Raw genomic sequence first — 11,018 nt, 5'->3', positions numbered from 1 at the left:
ATTCTATAAGCTACTATAATGGTGGATATATCATTATACATTTATCCAAAACTCATAGAATGCATGACACTGAGAGTGAACCCTAATATACACTGGGAACTTTGGGTAATCATGATCTGTCAAGGTGGTTTACAGATGGCAATGAATGTACCTCTGGTGGGAGCTGTTGATAGTGAGCAAGAGTGTGCACTTGTAGGGACTGGAAGTGTTTTTGAACTCTCTACACTTCCCACTCAGTTTTGCTGTGAACCCAAAGCTCTGGGAAAATGAAGTTTATTAAAAAAAATTTTTTTTAAACCAAAAAAGCTCTTGGATACAACTTTTACCTATCTTCATCTGTTATCCTGTATTTACCTATAACCTGACTATACTCTGAAGGTTTACCTTGATGGCCTTTCAGAAGGAAGCATGGTTTTTCCCATGCCTTGTGAACATGGGTTTGGAGGCAAGATATTATGCTCTATTTCTACTTCTAGAGCTTTACTCTCTTCACCCTTACCAAACGCCTTTTCTCTTAACGAGCACACTTCCAGATGTGTCTCCCTATTCTTTTAATTTCTGTCATTCCTGGAACTCTACTTGCTGAAATTAGTATTTTCTAACTCCCAGTCTTTCCTTTAGCCCAATTCCTGCCATCACTACTGGTAACTGAACCAACCTGGTAGATATTCAATCCAATACCTTGTCCATCTTCTTTCCTGCTTCTGATACATCTGAGAACTTGTTTTGCCTCCTTTTGAAGACTCAGTCCTCCATAGATGCTCAAGATCTTGGTAACCTTCTGTGTCACCAACTCAAGGACTTTGTCCCATTAGTCACCACCTGTATCTTCTGGACCTTCAATGTATTCCTCACTATTGCATTTTTAACATCATCATAAAAATACCTTACTTAATCCTTCATTTCCCTTCAGGTTCCATTCTATTTCTATTTTCTCCCTCACAATCAAACTTTTTGACTTTTTTTTTTTTTTTAAAAAAACCAAACTTTATTTTAGTTATTCCCTTCTGTGAAAGCTTTGTATGACTCATTTTGCTACTTAGCATAAAATCCAATCTCTTAACAATGACTTAAAACATTAGAACTGATCTGTTTACAAACCACCTCCCTATATGGCCCTCTCCCCTACCTTCTGCATTCAAACTACATTAGCCATCATTTCTCAAGCATGCCAGGCTTATTCCCATCTCAGATACTTAGCACATGCTCTTACCTTCTGCATAGAAAGAGTTCCTGGCATTCCATAAATTCTTTTTAAAAAAATTATCTACAGTTTCCATATTCCAGTAAATTGAGACCTCCACTAAGGACCATTTCCATATCACTTAACACTTAGCAGTGATTGTTTGAGAAATGGACAAATATTTGATCGGTGAGTGAATCGTTGGGATGATTATAGTTCTATCCACTTTACTTAGTTACAAAAATTCAATAGACTTCAGTTCAGTTCAGTTCAGTTGCTCAGTCGTGTCCAACTCTTTGCGACCCCATGAATTGCAGCACGCCAGGCCTCCCTGTCCATCACCAACTCCCGGAGTTCACTCAAACTCATGTCCATCGAGTCGGTGATGCCATCCAACCATCCCATCCTCTGTTGTCCCCTTCTCATCCTGCCCCTAATCCCTCCCAGCATCAGAGTCTTTTCCAATGAGTCAACTCTTCCAGATTTAGATGCACTAATTCTTTTATAGTTTACATGGTGCTACGGAATTATGCGACTAAAAAATGAGTTAGGCATAGACTGTACCCTCTAAGAATAGAACAGCCAGACTAAATAATAATTCTGTAAGTTCTTAGGACTGCTTTTACAGTGTCCTACAGGTTTTGGATTGTTGTGTTTTCATTTTCATTTGTTTCTATGCAAATTTTTATTTCTTTTTTGATTTCTTCTGTGATTTGTTGGTTATTCAGCAGTGTGTTGTTCAGCCTCCATATGTTGGATTTTTTAATAGTTTTTCTCCTGTAATTGAGATCTAATCTTACTGCATTGTGGTCAGAAAAGATGCTTGGAATGATTTCTATTTTTTTGAATTTATCAAGGCTAGCTTTATGGCCCAGGATGTGATCTATCCTGGAGAAGGTTCCATATGCGCTTGAGAAAAAGGTGAAATTCCTTGTTTTGGGATGAAATGTCCTATAGATATCAATTAGGTCTAACTGGTCTATTGTATCGTTTAAAGTTTGTGTTTCCTTGTTAATTTTCTGTTTAGTTGATCTATCCATAGGTGTGAGTGGGGTATTAAAGTCTCCCACTATTATTGTGTTATTGTTAATTTCTCCTTTCATACTTGTTAGCATTTGTCTTACATACTGCAGTGCTCCCATGTTGGGTGCATATATATTTATAATTGTTATATCTTCTTCTTGGATTGATCCTTTGATCATTATGTAGTGACCTTCTTTGTCTCTTTTCACAGCCTTTGTTTTAAAGTCTATTTTATCTGATATGAGTATTGCTACTCCTGCTTTCTTTTGGTCCCTATTTACATGGAAGATCGTTTTCCAGCCCTTCACTTTCAGTCTGTATGTGTCCCCTGTTTTGAGGTGGGTCTCTTGTAGACAACACATGTATGGGTCTTGTTTTTGTATCCATTCAGCCAGTCTTTGTCTTTTGGTTGGGGCATTCAACCCATTTACATTTAAGGTAATTACTGATAAGTATGATCCCATTGCCATTTACTTTATTGTTTTGGGTTCGAATTTATACACCATTTTTGTGTTTCCTGTCTAGAGAATATCCTTTAGTATTTGTTGGAGAGCTGGTTTGGTGGTGCAGAATTCTCTCAGCTTTTGCTTGTCTGAAAAGCTTTTGATTTATCCTTCATACTTGAATGAGATCCTTGATGGGTACAATAATCTGGGCTGTAGGTTATTTTCTTTCATCATTTTAAGTATGTCTTGCCATTCCCTCCTGGCCACTATGGAGAACAGTGTGGCGATTCCTTAAAAAACTGGAAATAGAACTGCCTTATGATCCAGCAATCCCACTGCTGGGCATACACACTGAGGAAACCAGAAGGGAAAGAGACACGTGTACCCCAGTGTTCATCGCAGCACTGTTTATAATAGCCAGGACATGGAAGCAACCTAGATGCCCATCAGCAGATGAATGGATAAGAAAGCTGTGGTACATATACACAATGGAGTATTACTCAGCCATTAAAAAGAATACATTTGAATCAGTTCTAATGAGGTGGATGAAACTGGAGCCTATTATACAGAGTGAAGTAAGCCAGAAAGAAAAACACCAATACAGTATACTAACGCATATATATGGAATTCAGAAAGATGGTAACAATAACCCTGTGTACGAGACAGCAAAAGAGACACTGATGTATAGAACAGTCTTATGGACTCTGTGGGAGAGGGAGAGGGAGAGGGTGGGAAGATTTGGGAGAATGGCATTGAAACATGTAAAATATCATGTATGAAACGAGTTGCCAGTCCAGGTTCGATGCACGATACTGGATGCTTGGGGCTGGTGCACTGGGATGACCCAGAGGGATGGAATGGGGAGGGAGGAGGGAGGAGGGTTCAGGATGGGGAACACATGTATACCTGTGGCGGATTCATTTTGATATTTGGCAAAACTAATACAATTTTGTAAAGTTTAAAAATAAAATAAAATAAAATAAATAATTCTGTAAGTTCTTAATAAATATTTTTAAATGAAGAAAGGAATGAATGAAGATTTGGAGGTAAGCACCTGAAAAAATGCTCTACATCCTTAGCTATTACAAAAATGACAAGGAAAAAAGTACAGTGAGAAACCACTTATGTATTAGGAGTCAGAATAAAAAATGTCAGGTTGCGGAGAAATGAAATTTTCATTTATGGCTGGTGGGAATGTAAAAATGGTGAACCATTTGTACTATTTTACATAAAAACCTGTATATGACTGTGAATAGTGGTATTATTCAACCAAAAAATGGAAACAACCCAAATGTCCATCAAATGATAAACAGATAAACAAAATGTGGTGTATCCATAAAAGTAGTAAATTGGCCAACCCCAAAAAGGAATGAAGTACTGATACACACTACATAAGGAATAAACTTAGAAAACATTATGATAGATGAAAGAAGCCAGACACAGAGCCTTGTACATGAAATGATCAGAATAGTCAAATGCATAGAGACAGAAAATAGACTCACATTTGCCAGGGGTTGGGATTAGGGAAGAATGGGGAATAACTGCTGAGTGAGGGGCTTCTTTTAGGGGTGATGGAAATACTTGAAATTAGATAATGATGGTTGCACAGTGCTGTGACTATACAAAAAACTACTGAACTGTACATTGTAAAGGATGAATCATATTGCAGTAAAAACAGTTAATTGGAAGTTCTCTGAGTATGTGCTAAACTCTGACTAGTGGTAACTATTGGGCTTCACTGTAGGATGATGAAATGAAGAAAACAGTCAATTTTATTAATAGTTTGTTTTTTTTTTTTTTTTTTTTTTTTTTTTTAATTTTATTTTATTTTTAAACTTTACATAACTGTATTAGATTTGCCAAATATCAAAATGAATCCGCCACAGGTATACATGTGTTCCCCTAATAGTTTGGCTTCCAACAATTGCTGTGGTTCTTTATTTGGGGATTAGTTTATTTCCCCAGAAATGGATTTATAATCTACCAGTATTCATTCTCAGGACTAGTAGGGAAAGGAAAGGAGTCTGGGGTTTTCAGTATTCAACACTTAGACTTGTATTTCATCCATGAGCCTCAGTGTGATGTTTCATTGTCCAGTTGTGCTCAGAGTCCCTGAGTTGTTAAGTCTTTCTGATTCATCCTCTCAAGAGATGAATTTAGTTTCTGCAGGCATTCTGAAGAGACAGTTTCAAGGAAGCTAAAAGTTGAGGAGAGGAGCTGGAGCTTTAGCAAGTCTTATGTCATATATACATTCCCCCCACCCCCCACTTACTCTCCTACATGTTATGGTTACAGGATGGGAATTAGCCTGCTTCTGTACTTTCCCACTTGTTGATGAAGATGGTAACATTCTCTGGTCTGCTGAGTCACTAACCACAATTCTCAGGTTACTTCTTTGTGCTACTCTCATCTCTCCACCCCTTCACTTGGTGTGTTAGTTACTCAGTAGTGGCTGACTCTTTGCGACACCATGAACTGTAGCCTGCCAGGCTTCTCTGTCCATGGAATTCTCCAGGCAAGAATACTGGAGTGGATTGCATTCCCTTCTCCAGAGGATCTTCCCAACCCAGGGATTGAACCCTGGTCTCCTGCATTGCAGGCAGATTCTTTACCACTTGACTACAGGGAAGTCCTCTTTCACTTTGGATTTGTTAATTGATTCACACCCTCTCCCTTCTTTCATCCTTTGATTGTCTGGGGCAGATAGAATAATGGTCTACCATTAAGAATTCTATAATCTAATCCTTGGAGTATGTGAATGTGCTATATTATACAGCAAAAGGAATCAAGGTTGCAAACCAGCTGAATTTAAGGTAGAGAGGTATTCTGGATTATGTGATGGGACAAATGTTATCAAAGGACCCTTAAAGTGGAAGAGGGAAGCAGCAGAAAAGAGTCAGAGGCAACTATGCAAGAATGATCAGAGAGATGCAATGATGCTGGCTTGCAAGGTACAAGGAGGGGGCCATGAGTCAAGGAAGGTGAGTGACCTCTAGATCAGCAACCTCCATCCTTTTTGGCACCAGGTACTGGTTTTGTGAAAGACAAATTTTCCATGGACCAAGGTGAGTGGAGGGATGGTTTTGGGATAATTCTCATGAGGAGCCTGCAACATAGATCCTTCCCATGCACAGTTCTCAGTAGAGTTCCTTCTCCTATAAGAATATAGTGCTGCCACTGGTCTGACAGGAGGTGGAACTCAGGTGCTAATGAGAGACATGGGAGAGCCTGTAAATACAGGGGAAGCTCCGCTTGCCCACTTGCCACTCACCTCCTGCTGTGCGGCCCAGTTCCTCACAGGCCATGGACTGGTACTGGTCTGTAGCCCTGGGAGTTGGGGACCCCTGGTCTAGATCCTCTAGAAGCTGAAAAAGATAAGGAAATAGATTATCCCCTAAAGCCTTCAGAAAGGAAGAAATTTGTGCTTCTTAAGCTGCTAAATTTATGGTCATTTATTCCAACAGCAATGGAAACTAATGCATTATTGTCATGGGAGTGTGTAATTCCCTCAGTTCTGTCTCGCTGCAGCAAAGATCTGAAATGGTGGACCAGTGTTACAGATTAGTTACAACTCAGTTTTATTTTGGCAAGCAAAGGATAACACACCCCTGAGGCATGATGGCGGGCTGATCCAAAAAGGAGAGGCCTCAATCCATCTTGGCTTCCTCTTTTTATACGTTTTTGTCCGCTCCCCACTGAGCCTGCCCTGTGCAAACTGGGCTAGCAAAGAAGGGGGCATGTTTGTTTCACCTGAAGTTCTCACTCCAGTCCATGGATTTTCTTTTGTTCCATTTTTTCAGGCTTTTCCCTTTCTTTGTCTTTTAGCCACCATTTTGGACTGCTTTTCCTATTCTAACTACCTAATATTATCATTACTGTAGGTTTAGGAAGGTATTGCATTTAGCCTTCCATGTTTAATCACAAATATCTCCCTTTATATTTCACATGCCGAAATTTGTTAACTATACTCTAAAATCTTCTTTGCCTTGCAATGCCTTTCAGACTATCTTTTCTATCATTTTGATTTTTTAGCCAGTTAATATGAAATTATAAGTTTTACCTCCTGTGTACCAGTACAGTCTAACTTCTGGTTTCAGTTCGAATTGGTTTTTGTGCTAGAGTGGTTTCTATTTTCATTATTATACCTGGCTATACCAGGTGTTGCAAGAGGGCATCAGAGGGCAAACACACTGAAACCATACTCACAGAAAACTAGTCAATCTAATCACACTAGAACCACAGCCTTGTCTAACTCAATGAAACTAAGCCATGCCCATGGGGCAACCCAAGATGGGTGGGTCATGGTGGAGACATCTGACAGAATGTGGTCCACTGGAGAAGGAAATGGCAAACCACTTCAGTATTCTTGCCTTGAGAACCCCATGAATAGTATGAAGAGGCAAAATGATAGGATACTGAAAGAGAAACTCCCCAGGTCAGTAGGTGCCCAATATGCTATGGACGTGAGTCTGAGTGAACCCCGGGAGTTGGTGATGGACAGGGAGGCCTGGCGTGCTGCGATTCATGGGGTCGCAAAGAGTCGGACATGACTGAGCGACTGATCTGATCTGATAGTACTCTTGCCTGGAAAATCCCATGGACAGAGGAGCCTGGTAGGCTGCAGTCCATGGGGTCCCAAAGAGTAGGACACAACTGAGTGACTTCAGTTTCACTTTCATGCATTGGAGAAGGAAATGGCAACCCACTCCGGTGTTCTTGCCTGGAGAATCCCAGGGACAGGGGAGCCTGGTGGGCTGCCATCTATGGGGTCACACAGATTCGGACATGACTGAAGCAACTTAGCAGCAGCAGCAGCAACATAAACCATAACAACCTACCTTTTTTTCTGCTATAGAATTTAACTTAGAATATTCTTTAGAGAAGGACATGGCAATCCACTCTAGTGTTCTTGCCTGAGAAATCTCATGGACAGTGGAACCTGGCAGGCTACCGTCCATAGGGTCACAAAGAGGCAGACACACTGAGCATCTAAGCAGTCTAGTCAATTCTTGTTTTTATAGCCATTCAGGTGTGCAGTGTGAATTCCTGGGGTAGCCCTTTTCAAAGGTTAGAGAATCCAACTAAAGCCTTTCTCACTGACTGTAAGCTTCCTCAAAGCTCGTAACAGAAACTTTGTCAGATTGGCATCTCTAAACTTGGAACCTTAGCACTCTTTCATTAATATTACAGCAGGATTTTCCCTTTAAAAATGAATTTAATTTGCCTCTATCTAAATCTACACTGAAATTTTTAAAAATAATCCATTTATTTATTTTTTGCTGTACTGGGTCTTTGTTGCTACACAGGCTTTTCTTAGTTGAGGTGAGCAGAGCTACTCTCTAGTTGCTGTGTATGGGCTTCACTGTGGTGGCTTCTGTTGTTAAAGAGCCTGGACCCTAGGTGCTTGGGCTTCAGCAGTTGCAGCAGGGGGCCTCTAGAGCACAGGCTTAATAGCTGCCGCCTATGAGCTTAGTTGCTCTGAGGCATGTGGGATCTTCCCAGTCCAGGGATCAGACCTGTGTCTCCTGCCTTGGTAGGTGGATTCTTTACCACTGAGCCACCAGGGAGGCTCTACACTGAAATTTTGATAGCCTATAATCACTATCAGAGAAGGCAATGGCACCCCACTCCAGTACTCTTGCCTGGAGGCTCCCGTGGACGGGGGAGCCTGGTGGGCTGTAGTCCATGGGGTCGCACAGAGTCGGACACGACTGAAGTGACTTAGCAGCAGCAGAATCACTATGATTTTTTTAGCATGCTATATCCCTGGTATTATGAACTGGTTTCATAAATAGTCAACTTGAGACAGTAGAAATAGAATAATAGATGGAAATCAGAAGCAATCAGGTTCCTAGATTTTAAGTGTTTCTGAATTCTAAAGCTGAACCAGTACAGGATCATCTCTTCAGGCTACCTCCTGACCAGGAAAAACACATATTTCAAAGACCAGATCATATATCTCTAGCTGAGCTATAGCTAAACATGAGCGTTTAATAAATCACTCTTGAGTTAGTCATGATACCGTACTCAAATTTGCTCTTTTGCTTTATAAATCATAGTTTAAAAATTCTTGAATTTTATTTAATTCTGCAATATTTTTGCTTTTCTCTAAATGTCACATAATTTAATCATACTACAAGTTAGTCTGGAATTTAAGAAACACAATTGTTTTGATGATAGAGCAGCTTTTGGGAAATAAACCATTCTCAGCATAAAATCTATTAACCCAAATCCATAATGTTGAATAAAATCCTACTAATAAAGTCACACTTAAAATTTGCTTACATACAGAGAAAAGATGACATCTCAAAATTATAGCTGGGATATTTAAATTTTATGGGAAAATTCAAGAATGCCCAGAGATTCCTGACAAGCATATTAAAATGTCTGAGTATTTTCAAGGGCTGATTTCTTAAGAAAAGCCTGAGATGAGCAGGTTGGCTTTCAACAGTGTCTGTTTTCTTTAACTCTTTTACTCCTTGAAACCAGAACTAATCAGGCAGGTTGGAGCACAAAGTTTCTTTCAACCCTGGCTATGACACATGTACTGGTGATAACCCTGTATCTTTATTCCAGAAACTCATCTGGAGCTTTTAAAAATACACCTTTCTAAATATATTGAGTCCAGATTTCATGGAGAAGAGTTCAGATTTCATGGAGAGGAGTTGAGATTTCACAGAGAATTCAAAAGCTCCTGGTGATTCTGATGCATAGGAGAGAACCACTCCCTTTACAATGGAGGCACCAAGAATCCTAAGCAAATTTGTTGACAGCTTGCTATGAGCTGGGTACTTAACTATACTGGGCATTTCTATTTCTAAAATAGAAGTTGGCTATGATAGAATAGACATTAAGACTTCTGTTTTAATTCTTAAAATAAATCACCTACATTTCAAGTAGCTTGTTTTGTCCAGTCTTTTTATGTTTGAACAGTAAGAATTTAAGGTCTTTTAGTTTTATTGAGGGAGTTTTACTGATATTTAGTTGATACACATCACTGTGTAAGTTTAAAGTATACAGCATAATGATTGACTTACATCAAAAAATGATTATCACAATAAATTTTGTGAACCTTAATTATCTCATAGGTACATAAGAAAAGAAAAAGAAAAGAAAATTTTTCTTGTGATAAGCACTCTTTTTTTTTTTTTTAAATTTATTTTTTTTTATTTTTTTTTAATTTTATTTTATTTTTAAACTTTACATAACTGTATTAGTTTTGCCAAATATCAAAATGAATCCACCATAGGTATACATGTGTTCCCCATCTTGAACCCTCCTCCCTCCTCCCTCCCCATTCCATCCCTCTGGGTCGTCCCAGTGCACCAGCCCCAAGCATCCAGTATCGTGCATCGAACCTGGACTGGCAACTCATTTCATACATGATAAGCACTCTTAAGATTTACTTTCTAAACAACTTTCTATATGGGAACTATGGCTTTTGTTATTGTTATTTAGTCAAGTGGTGTTGAACTCTTTTGTGACCCCCATGGACCCCTGCCAGGCTCCTCTATCCATGATATTTCCCAGGCTGCCACTTCCTTCTCCAGAGGATCTTTCTGACCATGCAACAGTGTTAATTATATTTATCATGTTGTACATTGCATCCCTAGTACTGATATTTCTTATAGCTGTAAGTCTGTCCTTCTGACTGCCTTCACCCAATTAGCCCTACCCCCACCCCAACACACTTGAAATAAAAATTGGATCTTTTTTTTGAAATAAATTTGGATCTTGGATTATTTTGACTATATTTTGTTTTCCTAAAGATGTTTCTCAGCTTTACTCAAAACTGAGATGCTTGAGTGGACAGAGTTTAATAAAACTCTAATAATTAAAATGTGAGTGCTTAGGAGTGCATTGTTGAAGGTGAAGTTGAAAACTTTTTACTTTACCAAATGCATGCTCTATATCTAATGAGTAAGTGCTGGAACTTGAAGACAATCTCCTGGGCCCACATCCTGGGAGTAACTGTGTGAATGTATAGAAGTAACTCTTATAAACCTCGGTTTCCCCTTCTGTAAGATAGAAATGTCTTACCTTGAGTTTTCCTAGGAGCTGACTTTGAAACTTATTTGAAACGTAGAGAAAGGAAAAAAAATGTAGAGGGAGGAATAAGTAAAAGTGAGACAGGGAGGAGAAGGTAGCCAACAAAATGTGTGTTTGGGGGCAGTTAACTTGTGGGACTTGGAGCTGAAGCTCACAAGGGGAAATTTTGGGAATCAGTGCACTTACCCTACAAAGTTGGGGGTTGTGGTTGTGAGAGGCAAGATACCAACTCTTGCCAGTTTGGAAGAAGGCTGCTCCAGTGGGAGTTAATTCCCTGCCAGCCTACTAGCCTGTCTCGCAAGCTAGCACTGTGTGTT

At 39.4% G+C, this 11,018-nt stretch overlaps 1 protein-coding gene across 1 annotated transcript in view; it reads right to left on the bottom strand.

The window, feature by feature from the left end:
- Positions 1 to 4,622: 4,622 nt before the first annotated feature.
- LOC129630306 (uncharacterized) overlaps positions 4,623 to 11,018 on the bottom strand; it is a 73,412-nt gene continuing 67,016 nt past the window's right edge. Inside the window, exons 3-4 of the mRNA XM_055550807.1 lie at positions 5,924 to 6,017; positions 4,623 to 4,849 (exon numbers count right to left, since the gene is read on the bottom strand). Of these exons, the coding sequence (XP_055406782.1) occupies positions 4,809 to 4,849; positions 5,924 to 6,017 (135 nt within the window). The 3' untranslated portion in view covers positions 4,623 to 4,808. The remainder of the gene's footprint in view (positions 4,850 to 5,923; positions 6,018 to 11,018) is intronic.

The sequence above is a fragment of the Bubalus kerabau genome, chromosome 16 (assembly GCF_029407905.1).
Source record: "Bubalus kerabau isolate K-KA32 ecotype Philippines breed swamp buffalo chromosome 16, PCC_UOA_SB_1v2, whole genome shotgun sequence".
NCBI classification, from domain to species: Eukaryota; Metazoa; Chordata; class Mammalia; order Artiodactyla; family Bovidae; genus Bubalus; species Bubalus kerabau.
This window is presented reverse-complemented; position numbering and strand designations above follow the sequence as displayed.